Genomic DNA, 23255 nt, shown 5'->3' on the forward strand with positions numbered 1-23255 from the left:
CACGCACGCACGCACGCACGCACGCACGCACGCACGCACGCACGCACGCACGCACGCACGCACGCACGCACGCACGCACGCACGCACGCACGCACGCACGCACGCACGCACGCACGCACGCACGCACGCACGCACGCACGCATGTCGTATATCAATTTCGTGATATGTAAACATATATTTTATATATATATATATGTATATATAATATATATATCACGCATATATATATATATATATATATATATGTATATATATATATAAAATATACGTCTACATATACAAATATACGCGCGCGCGCGCGCGTGTGTGTGTGTGTGTGTGTGTGTGTGTGTGTGTAGACGTATATTTTGCTAACAATTTCAGGATAAATTGGAAAATGAATTGATATTTTGCAGATTTCTTCGAACAACTGAAACCTGAATTGATAGCGCCCGTCGTTTTTTGGTTGTGTCATGAAAATTGTACAGAAAACGGTTCGATTATTGAAGCAGCATTAGGCTGGGTTGGCAAATGTGAGTATCAATTATTAAAGACATTCAATCTTTCATTCAACATTTACAAAAAATAAAATTGTTAAAGATATTCTAGGCTTGTCTATATTTTTGTACTTTACGTCAAACGATAATATATACTGTTCTAAATGCAATTAATTTAAGATATTATTTGATCAGAATTTTCCTCTTTCCTCCATAAATGTCAAGCGTTTTGTCAGTCACAGCTTGTTGCATTGTATCTTTTTTTGGAGCAAAAAAGCTTCTATGCTTTTCTATTGTAGTAATTACTAATAATAGTTAATAATTATTGAATAACACGAAGTAAAGAAAATTAATGCAATAAAGGAATAGCACAACAATTTAAAAAAAACCATTATTTAATGAAATAATGAGGATCAATGTAATAACAATAGAAAATATAATATCGAACGTTTCGACTAATATTTGAGCTATCTTCAGCGAAACAAATTTTTTTAAAACATGTCAAAACTTATTATGCTGTTATTCGAAGGCAAGATCTTTCTCTGACATCTCAATTAAAAAATGTTATATTTTCCCAACCATAGCCAGGCGGACCTTACAGGGAGTGTCCAAAAAAAGACTGTAATATAATGTCATGAATTATCTTTTCATCCTAGATTATAGGATTGTAACGGCAGGGCCGTTACGAGCATATATACATATACATAATATATACAAACACTGGGATCACTATCCTGCACTACCCATCCCGCTTGCACGTACACCACTCGCGCTATCGCATTCGCTTGCCTGTAGGGCGCACGCGCCGTCTCGCTCACGCTATCTCGCTCGCGGTGCCCCCACGCGATATCGATTTCCCGCCACCGGACCGACGGCGCGCAGTGGGGAACGCCGGCCGAGTATATAAGCCGGCCGGCCGAGACATCGAGACCAGATCCTATCCTGCGATCCGACTCCTGCTACCGACTTAACCAGTACCTACTACCTCTCGGGGCCAAGGTTTCACTTGGCTCTGCCGGGTTTCACCGGCTTTCTCTACCTACGGGCTGAGGTTTCACTCAGCTCTGTCGGGTTTCACTGACTCCTGTCACCGCTCCACGAGCTGAAGTTTCACTCAGCTCTGTCGGGTTTCGCTGACTCCTGTCACCGCTCCACGGGCTGAGGTTTTACTCAGCTCTGTCGGGTTTCACCGACTCCTGTCACCGCTCCACGGGCTGAGGTTTCACTCAGCTCTGTCGGGTTTCACCGACTCCTGTCACCGCTCCACGGGCTGAGGTTTCACTCAGCTCTGTCGGGTTTCGCCGACTCCTGTTACCGCTCCACGGGCTGAGGTTTTACTCAGCTCCGTCGGGTTTCGCCGACTCCTGTCACCGCTCCTCGGGCTGAGGTTTCGCTCAGCTCTACCGGGTTTCGCCGGTTTCCGTTGCGAAGGCAGGGCTCGACGTGGCACTCGACCCTGCCCGCAATACCTAACCGTCCCGCCTGACATTAGCTCGTAAGTGCATGCAATAGAGATTAAGGCCGCTAGTTATAAGTTGGTAATCCTAAGATCCCTAGTGGTAACCGCATGTAAATAGACCGTTGTTGACCGCACGCCGCACCCGTCTTGCGCATCTCATCGCCGTACCGGTTGCGTCTCCGCTTTGCTACCAGCGACACTGCGACATCATCCGGCTTTGCACTACTCTATATCTACCTTCCACCAATAAGCGATCTTTTCGCCGCCACTTGTGTACGCTTGAGTCTCCCCTCCTCTCGAACCCGGACACCGACGAGCCGATCCGAGCGTCGAGCGAGGTGACCGCGTCACAGGATCAATAGATAAAGTAAAAAAAGACCTATCTCCAAATCACAATATAAATTGCCAAAACAAGAAAATAGATAAATCACGTCATCAGAAAGTACAAATTAATGTAAATAATAATCATGTAATGTAAAAGTGATTGATTAAAAGGCAGAATATGATTAAGAATTATACACACAGGACAAATAAATTAAATGATATAAATAGTAGATCGAAGTTAAAATGTAAAATCAAATGAAGAATAAAAATAAAAACAAAAGTAGACGATGTTGTCAAAGAAAAGTGAATATTTATGACGTTCAAGTTACCTAAAAAAGCAGAATACATGATTCAAAACCTCAGTATAACCCTAGTATCAGTTTGCACATTTTTTTGTTTGATAAATAATTTCAGAGACGTTTATTAAGACATTTAATATGATTTTGATTGAGATAATATAGAAGTTCGAATGAAGAGAAATCATAAGATTACTTTTTGTCTCAATCAAAATCATGTTTAAAATACAATCTATGATCAGAATGATTGAACGTATTTTTATGGATATCATTATAATGTTCCATTATTCTTAACTGTTTATATTCGTAACTGTTTCTTCGTTTGTTCTATGTAAGATAGTATCACAATTCAAACATTTTATTTTGTAAACTACATTTTTTTTTTTAGTTGAATTGGAAAGAGAATTTTTGTGTATTTTGATGAGTCCTCGGAATCAATATTATAAAACGCAATGTACAATAAAAATTTATAATTTCTTACATTTATCTGAGATACCTGAAATATAGGGAATAGCAACCCAAACTAATTTTTTTTATCTGGATCAGATTGTGTATTATCATTTCTTATTATATCATTTTTATTATTTTTTATCTGTTTGTGTATTAAACTTTTTATTTTACTGTTGATTATATCGAGAATTTCAAAGGATAGTTATTCTTTAGTAACATTTTTACAACTAATTCTAGATTCTTTTGGTGGAAAGTTATGGATAAGATAATAAAAAAAGCATATATATGAAATCTATGTATATTACTATGTCTCTTTTTTCTTTCTTTTTTTTATTTTTATTTTATTTTATTTTATTTTTTTTTTAAAAAGAGTACTGACACAAAAAATTTAAATATTTAACCGAGAAAATAAGTTTCTGATACCAAATCAAAGATAATGAAATTATCATTAATAGTTAGTGACATCTAAAAAATTGATCTTACCGTCTCCTACTTTTAGTGTAAATTTTAGAGAATGGAAAATATTGAACGACTCTAAAATATTTTATTGATCATAATAAGATACATTGCCATAAGAATGTCATCCATCTATTTGTAATAAATTGATATTAGAAATGAAAACATTGCAAGTATGAAAATATTTATTCTTTAATTCCTGCATTACTAGATCTGCAATGATTGACGACAAAGAAGAGCCCATCGGAGTCCCAAAGTTTTGTTTACATCATCAAATGTAAAATTTTTTAATTGGGATATCAGAGAAATATTTTGCCTTTAAGTCACAGTATGATAGATTTTGATATGTTGCTTTTATAACTAAAAAAATTTGTTCCACTAAAGATAGCTCAAATATGAGCCGAAATGTTCAGTATTGTAATTTCTATTGTTCCTACATTGATCCTCATTATTTCATTAAGTAATTGGTTTTTTTTTATTATGTTATTTTTTTGTTGCGTTGACTTTCATTAGCCCTTTCTTTACTTGTTATTTCAATTGGTGTTTTTTTAATTTGATAGTACATATTTACTATTTTACAATTTTGATAGTACATATTTACTATTTTATTTGTTACTAATTATTATTTACTATGCAGTATAAATTAAAAGTAAAAATAATTTCTCAATAAAAATATAATATATCATATCAATATATTTGTATAATAATCTCGATTGATTTTAAGAGGGTCCGTAGAAGCGCTTTTATCACTTGTTATATCATCATGCCTGAGCCCGCGAAATGTTAGCTCTATGATTAGTCGACTTTAATTTAAAAATTTTCAATTTAAAAACTATTATAGTCTCGGCATTTTCGTATTAGAATTTTCGTCTTATTTTTGAGTCAGGAATGTCATAAAAATTTCGGTTGCGAGTTGTGGGATACCCTGTATACAAGTTATATATACCTTCAAGTATGGAAACGGTCAAATAACTTATTAGAGATGCATTAAAAAAAAAAAAGATGTTACAAGGGAAGTTGTAGGGTTTCAAAAGATTTACTTACTGATCATATCAATTTAACCCTGAGTGACCTCGCCAAGATCATATAGAAGTCAATTTTGTTTTTTTAAATAGAAGGCCCCATTTTTTATTATATATTTTTGTAGCTGATTTCGAGAATTCTTCAAAACATTATGATAAAATATTTTTTTATTTTCCGAATTATGAGACTTGAATTTGATATGCAATTTGACATGAAGTATAAAATATCTCGTAAACTATTCATTTTTAACAACTATATCTTAATATTTTTATGCACAGAATAATGAGATGAATCAATTGAGATGAAACAATATTTAATGCAATATTTAATGCATTCAATGTAATTTTTTGTTATAAAAACGTTAAAATAAATATTCAAAATGTCCTTGAACTTCTAAACACTTATTAATACGTTTAATGAACGATTGAGACACAGATAATAAAATCTCTGTTAATACTTCTACAAACAGTGATTCACTCTTTTCTAAAATTGTTGGTGGATCGTAATATATCTTTTTCTTTAAGGTAATGCCGTAGGAAAAATATGTAGAATTAGATTCCGGATGGAATAAAATTCCGTAATAAAAAATATAGATTTCCATTCAAAAAGATAAAGTCGACCTTAATTTGATTTTTATGCCTTCACTCAAGGTCAACATTTTTTGTATCAAATAATGTCCCCCTCGATATTACATAATTTCGTGAAAATGTGATTTCGATATCTCACATGGTTCCGGAGAAATTCCATTGTGTCAACTTAAATCATATGCATATAACACTGTATAAGATATTTAATGGTCTCTATAATTTTTGAGACGCTTTTAACAATTAAAAAAAGGTTGAAAAAAGAACACTTATTTATTTCATGTAAGCTATAACTTATAATAAAAAATTGAAAAAAGAAATTTTTAATAAAAAAGTCAAAGTTATTATAGAATTTTTTAAATAATACCATGCAATTTTTTTTTTATAATATATTGTACGCATCCAAGCGCACCAGAGTAGTTTTGCAAGGAGGAGTACGTAAAACTAGATTCGGCTAATAGCCTACAAAACACAAGTTTGTTTCTGTACCAATCAATACACTATTTACAGAATTTGTCTCACGACAGTGAATATAATTGATATAATTGATGTTTGATATATAAAAAATTGTAGATATCCCCATAAAAAAAGTTCATCAGAGATAAATCCGGAAAACGAATTGATTATCAGACTGGTCCAACATATTTATAACATTTTTAAAAATATCCTGAAGATAATTTTGAACTTTGTACACATTATGGGCTAGACAACAGTTCTATTGGAAGTACATATTTCTTATCAAAAAGTATATTTTGCATTAGCTCTGACAATTGAGAAAATGCAGATATCGATATGATGTTAAATTTGTAAAAATATGGTTAATTAAATAATGATCTAATGTGCTGCACCAGACATTAATTTTTGTATCAAGAAAAATAAAAAAAGATAAATGGAGGAAAATAAATAATATGAAATCAAAAAGTATTTAAAAATAAAAAAAGTATTTTATCTTGCAAATTTCATTTCACTATGGATTTTCTAATCAGAAATATTTGTTATGTCTATTGAAAATATCGTTATTAATAAATGTTGACTTATTCATCTTATTTTTTATTTGATTTTATTCTTTATTTTTTATTTTATTTTATTCATTTTGAAAAAGACCAAAAAAGACTAAAGTTATAACTCAACGAGTAAGCGCCGAAAAGATAAGAAATAACTTAGAAGAGTCCGAGAGTGTCACAGTCTCAATAAGCGAGGATATGATTCGAAGAATAATCAAAGCAACATTGAAAATATTAACAAGAATAAATCTGTGCAAAATAAATAGGAAAACCAAACTTGAAAACTCTCGGCCGTATAAGGCGGATCTATTTAACAAATGACAGACCAACCAAACATCACTTTGAGCATCTTCTTTAAAAAACAACAAAAAAAAAAACAAAAAAAAAGGGATCAAACCTTGTCAGGTCCACATTGTTGATCCTAGGTAACGTTAAAAACGGGTGATATATCATTTTATTAAATATCTTCGAAAATATGATTCGGATAAGAAAAGTGTTCCTACAAAAGTTGCTTTCTTTTCTACGCAAAATAATATCGCGTAATAAAAATAACAGGTTTCCACTTAAGAAATCAAAGTTGACTTTCAAATAACCTTGAAAACGTACATGAAATGACGAATTAAAAATATTATCGTATGTCCCCCTTGAACCAAATAACTTTTGTCTAAATGCTTTTGTTCTGTAGTGCTTTGTTTTTGAGATAAAAATTTGTCACGTTTTAAATGATCCACCCTGTATATATTATGTATTTCAGCATATTTACAGCTAGGAAAGGACTTGGTTTATCAATTTTTCCTTAACCCACACATCCATCTTTATTTTATCCTACCTGCACTAAAAAAAAGAAAAACTCCTATTCTACCTATTCATATTATACTTTAATATAGTCCTTAAATAGTTGTCACATTTTTTTTTCTTCTCATATATCTTGTATTTCTTTTATATTATATCTTTTACATTATACAGTTTCTTATTGCTTTTTTAAGTTTTTATTTGTGTCACCTATGTCATCCCATACCATATCAATTTTTTGATTCCTACTTCTTTTCCTTGCTTCTTTTTATTTTCAGAATTTTTCTAGAATGTCCCTTTTTCCTTATTTAATTCATCATTCTATAATTTCTTATATTTTTCTCTATTATCTTTTCCTATCAAATCAGTCTTTTACCTCTAAGCATTTTTCTATATAAATGTTCTATACTGTCTGGCTTATTTATTACACAGAACATACATACTTTATTCTTTTCCTTTAATCAATGTTTATTGTTTTCTTCCATGTTTTCGCATCTAACTCTTATCAGAACTCTTACCCCATTCCCATCACGTATTTTATCTAAATTTGTTCTCATTAAATATTTTTGTTTACCTACACTTAAAACCATTTCTCTATAATTTTTATTATATCTTACCTCTCTAATTTTATCTTCTTTTATTTGCCTTTGAATATCCCTTTCCCTTTCCGTTAACATACTTTTTACATTTCTTTCATTTCATTTAATCTCATATTCTCTATAGTTTCTGATGACCATCCGTTCCTATTAAAAGATTTTCTCTAATTCCTTTTTATTCCACTTCGTTTTTTCCTCCCAACACATTCTCGTCAAATTGTTTTCCTTTTTTGCTTTTATCCTTTCAACATATCTTATAGCTCTTATTTCTCATCCTATCTTTAACTAGTCCTAATTCTTTCAAGTACCTTAGAATACAAAAGTTTAATCTAAAAACCCATCTAATATAAATGTGAGAGTATCCTCCTGATTTTGAGTTGTCAAGAGAAGAAAACACTTCACACAATAGACGTAATTAACGATTTATCACTTATTATAATCTTCGATTCTCTGTTCTCTCGAATTCTGTCGCGGATGGCTGGGCGAAGACTTACTGTCCAAAGCTCGCGAATTTCATGATCTTGTCGCGCTCGCGACGGATTCACTCGCGAATCGCGTTATATGGGTAAGCCGCACGCCAAATGACAACTCTCTCTTCTTAATAAAAACTTGAGAACTTTATTAATAACGAAGCAATTACAATACTGCGGACACAGGCCCGTCCGCCTCAAATCTTTGTGTAACAACAACCACACTTGACCGCTTCACAACCGCATCGGCAAGGATCTTCAAATTAATAATCAATATGAGGGTAGCACCAAGCGGAACACAGCTCAGTCGTAACAGTCTTATACTCGCGAAAGATATGCGAATAATTATTACGAATAAAAACATCGGATAATGTCTCGCGAGCCAATTACGACATGACAATCAGGCAAATACAAATCAGTTGTTACTCTCTCGGAATTTCCTACACTTCCGATCATAATAGGAAATTTCGCGAAGAATCGAATATGTTAATAATGAAAATATGCTCGCATAATCTAACATAATTTTTTCTAGTTTCTTTTTTTCTTCCCAACCTCATATTTCTCTCCCATATGTCATCACTGTGCACTAGATATTTATATAGTATTTATCTCCTATTTCTCATATCCTGTTTGTTGGATTCTACCCTCCCTACTTAATTCCTTAATGTGCTCTGTATAGTTATCTTTCCTGTTAAACACAAAATCTAAATATTCAAAGTATTTCTTACCTCTTTAATCTTTTTTGTACTCCATTTCCACTTTTCTTTTTTTATTCTCCCTTTACTATTAAGTATCATTACTTTGGTTTTTTCTGTCGATAACAGAAACTTAAACTTCTCTCTTTTAAAAATTTTTTTACTCATATTCTCTAAACTTATTTTATTTTTCGCCAACAAGATTATATTGTCTGCATGCGCAAATGATCAAATTCTTTTATTTCCTATATTTATACTGCCTATACTTCTTTTTTCCATTTCCCTATTCAAGTCCGTGATAGATATATATATATATATATATATATATATATATATATATATATAAAAGGGTTGGACTCATCACGCAACTTTGCTTTACACTTTTCTTCACTATGAATCTTCTTGATAGCTCTTCTTTAGACTATTATCATGGTCTGTGTACTCTCGTATGCTTTCTTTATCTTCTTAATTAATTCCGCAATCTCTTTCTTCTCTATGATGTCCCATAATTTTACCTGTTCATCTTATCGAAGGCAGCCTTCAGATCTATAAATAGTGCATATACTTTTCTCTTTTCAGTTTCTTTTTCTTTCTCATTTTGCATAATGATTCAGAATGAATATGTTACCTATCGCTGATCTTTCTTTTCTAAAATTTGCTTGACTCTTTGGTACATTTTTCTCTTCTATCTTCTTTTCTAACTTCTGCTCAAAATTTCTGCATATACCTTATACGCCGTACACAATAGAGAGATACTCCCTCCCCCTATAATTCTTCACCTTTCCTTTTTCTCCTCTTTTGTACAAAGACATTATGATACTTATTTTCCATTTCTCTGGCATATATCCGTCCATCCATACTTTCCTCATTATCTCTATCAAATTTTTTCTAATTGCTTCTCCTTCAAATCCATCTCCATGCTTCCATCAGAATTTTATCTATCCCCACAGTCTTCCTCTGTTTTATCCTCATAGCCTCTCTTATTTCATTTTCCCTTAAAACTTCTTTTCTATTCAATCCAATGTTCTTGTTACTTGTTTCTCCTTCCTTATCCATTCCTTCTAGTAATTTCTAGTAATTTTTAAAGTATATTTTCCATTTCTCTATCCCAATATTATTCAGCCTGTTCTTCTCCTTCTTCTTTTATTAATGAATTTCCTTACCTCCGTTTCATTTTTGATATTTTTTAATTCTGCTTCCTCTTCAGCTCTTTTTTCCTTCCTTTTACGATTTAAAAGCTCTCTCAGTTTCTTTCTGCTCCTTAAAAATTTTTCTTTCGATTTTTTTGCCTCTTCTCCATTTCCTATATACCCTTTTGGTATCTCTTTTCTTTCTAGTTTCTATCTCACCATTTGTTATGTAATTTATTATCTAATGTTTCTCTTTTTTATCTTCTTTCGTATCATTGCCTTTTTAACTGCATCCTTAAGTTCTTCCCATTTTCTATTTATTGATCAATCTTCTCTCTCCGTTCCCGATACAATTTTCTTTCAATCTTATACAGGGCATCAGTCATATCATCTCTCGTGTGCAGGTAGAGCTGGTAAAACTGAGTAGAAAAGTCCTCTATTTTGCAATTTTCGCGATTATCGAGTTATTAAAAATCACTAAATAAGAAGGGAAGATGTGCGTCACGGCGGGGCCCGACTACGAATCAGTCGTGAAAATTCGTAATTATTTTGCGAAAAATATCATCTCAGCCAGAAGTCGAACCTGGATCTCCTACTTACTGGGCAGGTATCTTATCATTTCGATCACAGAGGCATGATTATATTTATCGCAATAACATGTTTAGAACAACACGTCAACAATACAATGGTATACACATATATACATATATTACAATATACATATATATATTTATATTCTCTCGAATCCCCACGACTGGTACTCCAGAGCGATGTTGGTCTCTCACTCGATGGATGTCGGACTGCAGTGATGACACCCTCCAACGCCACTGGCAAATATACAAATAATCCTCCTGGTGCGCGGCAGGAGAGATTGCATCAAGCATAGGGTTATTAAAAATCACCATATTAGCCCGGTCCACCGATAAATGCAAGCGCGAAGTAAGATACTCCCGCCCGGCGATCATTGTTGATAGGCGCGTAAGGAATTGTTTATTTCAAGCGGCTCGTGCGTAGCTATTGCCATTTCTACTCAGGACTTTTCTATTTAGTTTTATCAACTCTATCTGCACACAAAAGGTGATATGACCGATGCCGGACACCCTGCATATCCTCTTTATGCATTTTCCTTTCCACTCTTTACATTCCAAATTCTTACTTATTAACAATCCTTCACAGGCTTTCCTCCTTCCTTTCTTCCTTTGCGCATCTTTATATTGATACGAATTTGGAAGCCTATCCATGATCGTTTCCCATCTTTTTTCGCATATCCATGTTTTGCATAAATTTATAAAATCAAAATTTTTTAAATATTTTTAGAAGTCCATATTTTGTTTCGCTGGTTCTGCAACATTCCAAAATAATAAACTTATATTTAAACTTCCTCATTCCTATTTTCTCTCTTTTCTTTTTCTGTTCTTTCCTGGCTTAACTGAAATTTTCTTTTGCCCTTTCCTCTCCGTTTACTTCCTTATGCCTATTTTCTACATTTCTCTCCAATTCCTTTTCTATCTTCTTCCAGTTTTTCCATGTACCTTCAATTCTCACTTCTCTATGTCTATTTTAACATTCTCTCCTTTATCTTTTTTCTCTTTTGCCCATCTTTTTATTTTTTTCTGTAGTTTTCTCTTTTTTCAAATCATTTTCTATAAATATTTTTTCTTCTTTCAATCTATTTTTTCTACTCATTACCTTCTTTCTTCTCATTTTCACTTCCTAACTTAATTACTTCTTCTCTTTTTCTTGTTCTCTACCATTCCCACCATTTCCCACTCCTTTCAATATTACGTTCAATATTTCGTTACTTCTCTCAAATTTTTATCTCTCATCTATTTTTTTTAATTTACCTACTTTCTTTGCGCTTACTCTATTCTCATTTATACTTGTGCTCACTGAACATTTCCTACTGCTACTCCTATTACTGATTACACTCCTTCCTTTTGCAATTGATATTGTATCCTCATCTCTTAATAATATATTTTTCTCATTACTTTCCATGATTTCTTTTAGGTCCCTTTCTGTTACTAGTTCTTCAATTTTCTCTTCTAGCATACTTATTCTTATTTCCCAGTTCTCCTTTCTTTTTCCTTCCTCACAATACTCAGCTAATGCTCTTCTTTTTCTTTTTCAATTCATTTTTTTCTCTCTCGAAATCCTCCTTTATCTCTTTCATAAATTCCTTTATAAGTTCTACTTCATTCTTAATCTCTCTACCACTTCCCATAAAAGTCACTTTTTTTCTTTCCCCTTTTATACTTATCTCTTTCTTTAGTTCTAATTTCTATTTATCGTCATCCTCATTCCTACCTATACTTATCCTTCTATTTTTACTCGTGTTTTTTACTGTTTGTCGCACCGCGCGTTGCCATAACCTCTAGTATCTTTTTTCGCCTTACTATATCTCTCTATCACCTATTCCTATCTATTCCTTATCTTTATTTGCACTCTTATACTCCAAACTTCCTTCTATTGTCTTTTATACAATACTAATTGCTTTTGTTATCTCAAATTACTAAATTCTATTGCATACACTCTGTATGCACGCTCGCTCACTCACATTCACGTTCCCTAACCAAATCCTTAAATGGATTTATTATTTTTTTATTATTCTATTCCAATTAATATGTTCGTTTTAACAGCAACAACGAATTGACTTATGTGGATTTATATGAAAATAAGCCGATAAGCAGAATTATTATTATTTATAACTACGATTCTTTTTGATTAGAGCATTTTCCATTAGGAAATTTTCCAATTTTCTGTAAATATTCCAATGTCCAATGTTTTTGAAAGTTTTTTTTTTAATGAATAATTTCTATCTAGATGCTACAAGACAACAACTTGCAACTTGACGAGAATTTTTTCTATTAAATATCAATAACATATCAACTTTTTCTGAAATTTTTTTTATTATAGAATAACGATTCATGATTGTTATTAAAGCAACGATTAATATTTATTTTGAAAGAATGCTAATAATTATTTATAATGATTATGTACGTTATATATGTACAGTACGAAAGTATAATTCTTAAACAGCCTTCAGTGTTTATGTTTGTGTATATAATAGTTTACAAGTATTACTATTTAAAATAATCTTTTCTAAAAAAAAGGCCTGATACTCGCATCTCTCGAAATTTTCTCAAAGTTTATTGTTGACGCTTTTCCGCGATGCTGATTGATTCTCTCGCTGCACTAACTTCATGAATAGCTGTCATTGTATTGATCTCACAGCGAGAATCATTTTGACAATTGTGTATCAAGAAATTAAAAATATTATATTTCCAGTGGGCGAAGAATAATAAAAGGATTTTAATCGAAATCAAAAATATTGATTATCAAATTATTATAGAGCCATTACGTTGAAAGTCTGCTAAAACCAAAGCGGCACGTAGTTGATAATATAATTAATTGAATTTATTTCATGTAAAAAGACTTTAGCAATCAAGATCCTGCTTGCCGAGAAAATGCCATGTTTCGCGTTGTAGTTTGTTAGGTAACATGTTAAGTAACATGTTAGGTAACATGTACTCGGTCTATATCTATTTATTAAAAATATTGTAGTGTAACTGTAGTATAATAGTATTATATTAATTTTTGCTCTTGTGTTGAAAAAGATAAGTAGCGCGCGCGCAACGCGCGTTTGTAATGTCTAGTGCTATAAATTTAATATGGCGGTTGAAGATATCACATTAAAAGTTCACCCGGTATCCGGCAATTTCACTTCGTCGTTCCGAGACAAATTCAAAAGCAAAATTAATTATACAATTGACAATAAAGGGCAAATTTTCTTGTATTTTAAAAACAGTCGGAAACGGTAAATAAAGCAGTATTTCGCAGTATCCATCACTCTTGGAGCAACTGCCAAGAGCGAAAGGTCATAACAGCATAACTCTGTCGCCTCAAGGAAATCAACGAGAGGATTCTCGTTGATTTCTTGGAGACTTTTCTATTTGGAATTTTCTCCAGTGCGGCGGACAAGATCTCCAAGATTGTTCCAGAGATACAGAGATTTTCGAAGACGAAGAGCTACCTCACTTTTCTGGAGGTTCCTGTCTCCTCTTTCTTCATTACCTTTTAGTCCCAGGAAGACTCTTTGGAGAGAAGATAAAGTTGTTCAGGTAGAATTACTAGCAGAGGAACTCAGTTCCGGGCTACTAAGAAATGAGGAGTTAACACCGACTGAGAGACTTCAGACTTCCTGAAGGGCTCCTCCTGAAAATTCTTTTACATCACCTCAAGAATCCTACATATCACCTAGTAAAATAAAATTCACAAAAACAAAAAGCTATAATAACTTACAGAGAAAGAATTTAACATTTTTGAAAAATGGCTCTTCTCAGGGTTACTCTATTGTAAATAAAAGTTAAAATAAATAATTTTTAATTTTTTAAATTAGCGGATAATTTCTTCACGCTAAATTTAATATTAAATATCAGTAAAATCAATAAAATAACATAAAAATGATATTTCTGATATTTCAAATTTATCTTAAAGATTTCTTCAATATTATGGAAAAAAATTGTATGATGCTATTTAAAAAATTCAAGTTTACTTTGACTTTTTATTTAAAAAATTTCTTTTTTCAATTTTTTTTATTGCAAATTAACTTGCATAAAAGAGATAAATTCAATTTTCAACCTTTTAACTTTAAACTGTCGAAAGTATTTGTGTCCCAAAAATTGTACGAAATGTTATGCTGAACATCCTATATAATATATAAAAATTTTAATAAATAATTCTGATAGGAAAATTGATTGAAAGAAAAGAAGAATTTTATGAAGCAGATGAGAAGAGGGAGAAGGAAGAAGAAGATACAAGGGAAGAATTGAGTGAAGGAATGAATGGAGATAATAATGTAAGACAATTGTATGAAAGAAGATTGGAAGAGTTATGAAAGGGATAAGATATAAGTTTTGGGAAAGATAGGAAATGTACAAGAAAAAGAAGAAATAAATAAAGAAAATCTAAAGGAGAAGGAGATGGAGGAGAGGGAGACAGGGAAAGATAAGTAGAGAGAGATATATACATATAGAAGAAAGCAAAAGCATGGGAGGATTCAAATGTAACAAAAAGAAAAGAAAAAGGAAGAGAAAGAACTGAAGAAATTTAGACATTGATTTGGTAAAGTAGAAAATGCATATGGAAAAAAAAGAGAGAAATAAGGAGGATCCACAGGAGATGAGGATAAGGAAAGATAAGCGAAGAGAGATAGAAGAAAGGAAGAACATAGGAGGAGTTAAATAAGAGAAAACAAAAGAGGAAAGGAAAAGGAGGAGGACACCAAAAATTAAAGGAGGGGCGATGAAATTTATATATATAAATAAACTAAAAGAAAAGGAGAGGAAGCAGAACAGAAAAAGGAATAACAGAAAATAAAGAGAACGCTACATGGAGTACCGAAAGAGAGGAGAGTCAAGAAGAAGCTAGAGGACATAGGAATAGAGCAATAGGGAAAGGACAAAAGCAATGGGAAGAAATTAAGATAGTAAAGGGCAAGGTATAGAAATATAAGGAAACAGGATTAAAATGGAGAGGAGTAGAATATTTAAGAATAGTATGTTTAGTTGTTTAGTTTAGTTGGTTAGGATAGGCAAAGTGTTTTGTTATTGGTTATTACAGTCAGTTTTGTTTTGTATGGTATGTATATAGGAGTGCCGTGAAGATATGATAAATGTTTTAGATAAATGTAAATCAAGTCCCTTTCTTTGGCTGTGCGCTAGAAGTGTAAATAAATTCTATTTTAATAAATAACTCTGATGCTTTTTACTAAAAACTTAAAATAAGTTTATATTGATCTTATATTACATACATAAAACCTTTTCATCTTTTTTTATTTGCATTATATAAGTATTCCAAAAATAGATATAATAGACGACATATGTTTGAATATATAGGTCATTTAGTGCGCTCTTCAGGTTGCATTTTGCGGCAAAATTTATCTGCCGATGTTACACCAGAAAATGTGCAAAAAAATTGGTTAAAAATAATTGATATGACATCAGCGAAGCATCTTAATTCAATTCAGGTAAGAGAATATAAATCTGTGGCCGATAATCATATTCTTATTCTTATTACATCTTTATTCTTATTTTAAAACTGTTTTAAGTAAAATATCTTAAGATATTAATACGATCCTGTTGCTGTTTTAAAACCATCTTAAGGGGTAACATCACCTTACGGATCTAAATTTTGAGGATCTCTCGTATGAAAATAAATAGAGTTAACAATAATTCGTTTTTTGCTCTTTATTATATATATTTTAAAGTCCTTTATTATATATATTTTAAATCTATAAAAACCTTTTTTTATTTTTTTAATAATGCAGAAATCTATAAATATACCGCCAAAGTTGAAAGATCGCGCTATACTAGCAGACAGGTAGCAGCTGCAAATTTTGAGCTAGAAGAAAAACAAAAAATTTTTGAAAACTACATTAAATTTGCCAGAGAAGTACATAATTTTCAAAATTTTGATTTTTGTGAAAATAGTAAAGATTTTTCAAAAAATATTCAATTTTAATGGAAAAAATCGTGACTTTTTTTGTTTATAAAAAGAAAAGTTTTTAATTAACTGAAAAATCCTTACGTATTTCCTTGAGATATGTATTTTTGAAGATGTATAAAAAATTTCAAGTCGGTTAATATTTGTTTGATTTGTTTGATGTATCCGCTAGTTCGGAAAAAAGTTGTTTTGAGAAAAATGCGTTTAAAGCTTTAAGTAATTTTTTTTCGTTTATAAAAACAGTAAATTTAAATTTACCTCTAATCTGCTATTTCTGCCTCATACAGTTGTCCTTTAAGAAAAGAATTGTGTTTATTCTTTTCTTTTTTTGACGATTTAAGCGTCGAACCTCTTAGGCCATCTCCATCAACGAGCGCTCCGATCGTTGTATGCGTTATTCGTCCGCCTCCTCACAGAAGTTATAGCAGTCAATGCTTATTTTGAGTCCTAATATTTGTATAATTTGCATTAAACTGCTTATCTCATAATTGTAAATACAGACGGATAAAAACGCTGCAATATCCAATACTTTTTTCCGCTTGAATAAGCTTTTGATGCAATGGACCAAACAATGGCATTAAAGCTTTTATTGCTGTTCTGCGTATATCCTCCTAAGCAGCAATTAAGATCATCGCTGATTAAATCTTCATACACAGGTTCAATTGCGTTGAAAACTTCGTCAGATATAGCCGGTTTATGTGTATATAAATTTAAGGTATCGCAAGTTTTTGCCCTTTGCCAAGAGCACCATGTATCTGGGCCGTTCAAGCACTTGTCGTGCTGTGGCTTTTTGTCTGTCAAAATTTTATGATATAGCGTTGTCCAGATGCTATTTCGCATTTTTTCAGCAGAATCACTATTTCGACGAATGACTAATCCATAATAGAAGGACAATTCAATAAGTTTGCCCGTTAATTTTTCTTTTCCGCCAAATCTTTTCTTAATCTTTTTTAAATTTCTTACTATTTGCCAATTTCTTCTTTAAATTTCTTACAACTTGCCAGGTAACTAAAAACATTATCTAAAGAGTAAAACTTCAAAACATATACCTGCTCCTTTGGCGCTGCGTACTCATTCGAGGGGCCGAAGGCGCCGCAGGAAACTTCAAAAAAAGAGGGGAAAAAATTCCTTTCACATATAGGATTAATTGTATCTTATTTTTAAGACTCTAAGGGACCTTTTTAGCGCAAAAAAAATCGATTTTTTTTTGAAATCATCAAAGTGGTGTTATCCCTTAAGTAATGTCTTAAGAAGTGCGTTCAGATTATCGAGCAAAATTCTCGGACTGAGACTCATTACGAGCCGAACATCAAATTTCAAGTCGAACTTCGCCGCCAACTGAACATCGAATCTGGAGCTGCGGGAATTTTAGTGTTACGCAGCTTGACTAATATTTAACTTAAAGTGCTTATAGTTTATATATTCACGACTTTCATAAAATTTGGCAATAGAATCTTGGACATGCATCTGTAAAGAAATTCGACTCGAAGTTTTAGATTCTCTAGATTCAATTCGAAGTTTTGCTCGATAATCTGGATGTATTTTAAAGATGCTTTTACAGCTCTGTAATTGATTTATGATATTTTAAATCTATAGTTAAGATAATTTTAAATATAAGAATGCAGATTATAAATATCATGCTATATAAATATATAAATATAAATATTCATATACGTATATATGTATGTACGAGACGTTTCGCGTCAAGCCACTTTGAAAAATTAACGCAATAAGAAAAAATGTTTGAGGTAAAATATTCATATACTTGTGTAGTTTTGAATGGGACGTGGCCTTTTGGAAAGTTCAATACAGCAACTCAAATATAGCGCTTAAAATTCCCAAAAATCATGAATAATCTTAAAACATCTTTGATTAAAAATGCGGAAACTTGACAAATCGGCTTGAAAATGTCTTGCACAATGATGTTCTGAAGCCCCGCAAATTATGAAAATCCAAAGTGGACATGCTTTCTTTGTTATTAAAGGGAAAAAAATTGCAAGTAATGCGATACCTTGGTGCCTCTGAATCAATGGTCACTATAAAGTATTAAACTCGATAATAATTATGATACTCACGCTTTATGTACTGATTCCAAATCGGGCCATTTTGAAACCGTCATTTTGAATTTTGTAATTCTTCAAATTTGTAATTAACGATCTTGAAAATCTTATAGTAATCATTTTCAAGCCGATTTGTCAAGTTTCCGCATTTTAATCGAAGATGGTTTAAGATTATTCATGATTTTTGGAAATTTCAGGGCGCTATACTAAATGTTTCAAAAGATTCCATTCGAAACTACATTGGTATACGAATATTTTGAAACTTCAAACATTTTTTTCTTGTGTTAATTTTTTGGAGGAATGGCCCACTTAACGCAAATGTCCCATATATGTAGTTTAATTTATAAATATAATAATTTTATCCTCTTATTTTTTTTTTAACTTAGGAAGCAACGGGAGAATTATTAGGTGTTGTCGAAACTATGAGAAGTGGTATTTCATCAAATGAAGTAAGTTATGTAAGCTTTCTTTGCTATCGTAAAACTTGTTATTTTTATTGTTTTTATCATTCACAGGTAGACTATGTCGTGAAGAATAATTATAATTTTCGCGATACTATACTATATGCGCTTGGAGGTATGTACCTTTGAAGAAAATTTTTTTTTAATATATTAATTTTAACATTTATGTTTATATATTTTTGACTCGCTAATAACTCGCTAAATAATAAATTTGAAATCGAATTTTGAAAATTCAAAATGATTAGTTTAATATATTGTCGCGCCCGCAGTGGTCCCTCGTACAAATTCACTCTCACACTCAATTATTTACGAAGAGCAAAACCGTTTTATAAAAGAAATGAACTTTATTAATACACGAGAACAATTACTACACACTATTGTATCCCGGATGAGTTACAAAATTATTTTTCGGGAAAGTTGGATTCGCCAAGGCCTGAGGAGTTGGAACTCTGAGCAAGATCGTGGGTGCAAGGTTCTTCTTTTAAATCACTTTCACTCACTTTTTAATAATTGGTAAATTTATTCTGGTAAATGTACAATGATTTAATGTTATGACTTGATAGCTTGTTTGACAACGATTTACACTATTTTCTCACGCACTCGGATTGAAGTGTCGTCGGGCTCGTGATACTCGGAAGGCCGACGATCGTGTACCGGCGTTAATTGATACGCGGTTATCACTACTCGCGTGTAGTTAGCGATGGATCTTGATACTGTGACCGATCATGATTCTCGAAAGATTCTCACTCCAGATATTATTTCATATGACTCCGTTTTCCCATCCTTGGATTATATAGCCTTGAGAATCGATGCCTGATCAGCGTTCTGATCAGGGTGGTTGGCCTTTTCGATCTTTAGTCGCGCCCGGTTGCTAGGTGCGTATAAAAATGTGCCGCTTTTGGTCGCGCACAGCTTGGCTGGTCGCGTAAAAGAATGCACCGTGTTTGACCCTTGTTTGATCGCGAGCGGTTGCCGGGCGCATAGAAAGAATGCTGATTTCAAAATCTTTTGGAATTTTTTTTAATTTTGAAAGACGAATTTTATTATCTTTATAATTTAATATATTAGTTGTAGGTACGGTTACAACAACACTCTAGAATAATCTTTCGGTAATATAATATAAACGTAGCTGCTTCACAACTCCCTCACTCTCTCAGGCATGCCAAACAATTACCGCCGGTAGGGAATCTTTTTTCTGTAAATTAATATTTAAAATTATTTAAAATTAATACCTAACATATTTCTTAAAACTACATAAAGAGTATATACAAAATCTATCACAATCTCCGCTATTTGCGGAAAATGCAGTTTTTATAAGAACGCAGTAGATATTAATGATGAAAGTAATCATTCTACAATGTTTAAATAGGCTATAATTAGTAGCGAAGTAATTTTAATGTCCCTAGATTTCAATGCAAACTATACGAGATATGATATCTGATTGCTCCTATCTCACGACCGCTCTCGTTTCTCTATATATTTAAAGTCAAATTTTATAAATTCAAAATGGCAGATTTAATATCGTAAATAGGTTTTTTATTTGCATTTTTATATTAAATTTTAGTTTTTTTAATTTCTTTATTTGCTTTTGCTTTTATATCATAAAAATCATTATTTATACTAATTATTTTTTAATAATTTTTAATATTTATTTAAATTTTCAGATTTCTAACTTTATTAATTATAGTGCATTTAAATATAGAAATTATATCTTTTTTATTTTAATTTGTTTACAACTGAACAACAAGTATATTGATTAATTAAAATATTAAAAAATTATAGTTTAAATTTTATGAAATATAAATTATATTAGTATGTACACATATTTTTAATTGAATATTAAAGAAACATTAAAAAAGTTATTAATTATTAAAATAATTATATATTAAAGAACTATATTAAAAAATTAAAGAAGATGAGATGGAATGTATGTATATATGTATTGCTTCCATATATGAATTAAGTAGATTATATATATAATAAGCTTCATATTAAACTTATTTAAATTTTTTTACCTGAACTCGGATTTTTTAGTTGGAGCTACAACTCAAGATCCAACTGATATTCGTTATTTGTATGAAAATTCTGACGAGTTTGCCGTTTTACCTACTTTCTATGTTTTGTATGGACCTATGGGATGTATGAACTCATCTATTGTGCAAGACGCTATTCCATTTACACAAATTAATCCAACACGGGTATAATTATAGACTTTTTCAACTTTCTCAATTCTTCGATTTTTTCAAGACTTTAACATTATTATTTTATTTATGGTTATTCTTAAATTTCAATATCATGAATATCTAATATTACATTAATATTTATAGATACTTCATGGTGAGCAATATCTGGAAGTTTATAAACAACTGCCTACAGAAGCTACGGTGGAGACGCGCTTTAAAATTCAGGATGTTTTGGATAAAGGAAAAGGCGCCGTTGTCTTAATTCAACGTACGCAAATCTTATAATCTGCACAAATGATCAAAGAATGATCTGGCTGAAGTAATTAAAAATTTGGCCAACTCTAAAAATAATTTTGTTGGATTGTCAAAATAATTATGTAAGACGATGATGATACTGCAAAATTTTTTGATATTTTAGCCACCAACTTGAACGTATTATCTTGATGGTTCATGGAGCTAGACATATATCTGGCCAGATTTTTAAATATTTCAAAAGCAAAACGGTTTTTTCTGTTTATACGAAGTGATTGGATTATCACGATTTTTATATATTTATGAATAAAATATCATTTGTAGTATCTACACGCACACGCACGTACACGCGCACGCATAATACAATAATGTTTAATCTTATTAATAAAATATTTATAATATGTATAATCATGTAAATTATTTGTAATAACGCATACATGTTCAAGTTTCATAAATATTATATATATTATTTTATGTTTCCCTAGATGATACTTACAATGTAGCAAATGAAGAGAAGTTGTCAAGTGGGCAAATGTCTATATTTGTTATCGGTGCAGGTGGTTTCAAAGGAAAACGAACATCAACGCACACTATTTCAACCGTTGATCCTCCCGCTCGAAATCCAGATGTAACGGTTACACAAAAGACTAATATCGATCAGGTAAATAAAATATATAGTATATATAGTATATATGTCAGAAAATATATAGTATATATGTTAGATATATCATTGCATTAAAATCAGAGTTTTGAATATCTAAAAAATATATTTGAGAATTTTTTTTATAATATCTTATTTTATTGCAATCTGTCACTGAACACAGGACATTCAACAATATTTATGATGATGAATTATGGAGATAACTAGCAAGATGTATGACCTCTGTCATATTCTTATTATTTAAGAGCTCGGAGTTAATCCGAGTGTTGAGTTAGACTTCTCACTCAGTTGAGAAAATCGGATGATTTCTTCCTTTTGAGTCCTCTAACTATTCCTCTGTTCTTCATAAGGCTAGTGACGGCTCTCTTAGGATGAGTCTCCAATCTGTCGCAGTAGCTGCTGTAGAATATTTTGATTGTTTTTTTCCATTGGGACTTTTAGGTCTCGATGCAATGTTTCGTTTGTGACATACCAGGCGAATCAGTAATTATTCTCAGTATCTTTGACTGGAATCTTTGTAATATATCTACATTTGAATTAGAGGCTGTACCCCTGTAGAACTGAACACTGTAAGTTCAGATCTGCTTTAATATGGTTTTATAAATTAGCAGCTTATTATCCAGTATCAGCTGAGAGTTCCTTCCTAGTAGCCATAATAGTATAATTTATACAGCCATAGTAGTATTTATTAGTATTTATTAGTATTTATTAATTTATACAGTTTAAGACTAACTGTTTGCGCTTAGCAAAAATGTGGGATCACCAGTTGAGCCGTCTATCGAGATGCATGCCGAAACATTTGACTTCAGAGACCTGAGGAATTTGAATTTGGTTTAAATAGACAGGAGGACAAGTTGCCGTTTAAGTCATAAAGGTGACATGAGAGGTGACTTTGTTTCATTGACTTTGATTCTCCAACATTTCAACCAATCTTGTATTTGAAATAAACTTTCTTGAAGGCATTGAGATGTTTTGCTGGGATCACTATGGATTACGAGGATGGCCATATCATCTGCATATGTTGCTATGAAAGTATTAGTACTGATACTTGGTATGTGTTGATATGTCAGCTATGTAGATCAAATATAAGATTGGCTCCAGAACACTGTCCTGGGAGACTCCCGAGGAGATTTTATAAATGCCTGCATAGGCATCATTTTGTTTTATGAGAAAATATCGATCATGAAGATAGCTTTTAAGTATATTATGAAAACTTTCTGGGAGGTTTTGTTGGCTTTTGAATAGAAGACCGTCATGCCAAACGACTTGTCAAATGTCTGTGACATGTTTAGGAATGCAGTTGAACAATATTGTTTGCTTCTAGAGATAGTAAGATTTTATTTACTATTCTATGAATTTGTTCAATGGTGGCGTGTTTGCGA

At 31.8% G+C, this 23255-nt stretch overlaps 1 protein-coding gene across 1 annotated transcript in view; it reads left to right on the plus strand.

Annotated features, from left to right (window-relative positions):
* Mfe2 (peroxisomal multifunctional enzyme type 2) overlaps positions 1–23255 on the plus strand; it is a 65669-nt gene that overhangs the window by 4646 nt on the left and 37768 nt on the right. The window contains exons 5-11 of the mRNA XM_089075726.1: positions 396–512; positions 15650–15780; positions 18703–18765; positions 18832–18892; positions 20812–20975; positions 21105–21228; positions 21698–21873. Of these exons, the coding sequence (XP_088931852.1) occupies positions 396–512; positions 15650–15780; positions 18703–18765; positions 18832–18892; positions 20812–20975; positions 21105–21228; positions 21698–21873 (836 nt within the window). The remainder of the gene's footprint in view (positions 1–395; positions 513–15649; positions 15781–18702; positions 18766–18831; positions 18893–20811; positions 20976–21104; positions 21229–21697; positions 21874–23255) is intronic.

The sequence above is a fragment of the Pogonomyrmex barbatus genome, unplaced genomic scaffold (assembly GCF_055798465.1).
Source record: "Pogonomyrmex barbatus isolate J1 unplaced genomic scaffold, ASM5579846v1 scaffold19, whole genome shotgun sequence".
In the NCBI taxonomy this organism is placed as follows: domain Eukaryota; kingdom Metazoa; phylum Arthropoda; class Insecta; order Hymenoptera; family Formicidae; genus Pogonomyrmex; species Pogonomyrmex barbatus.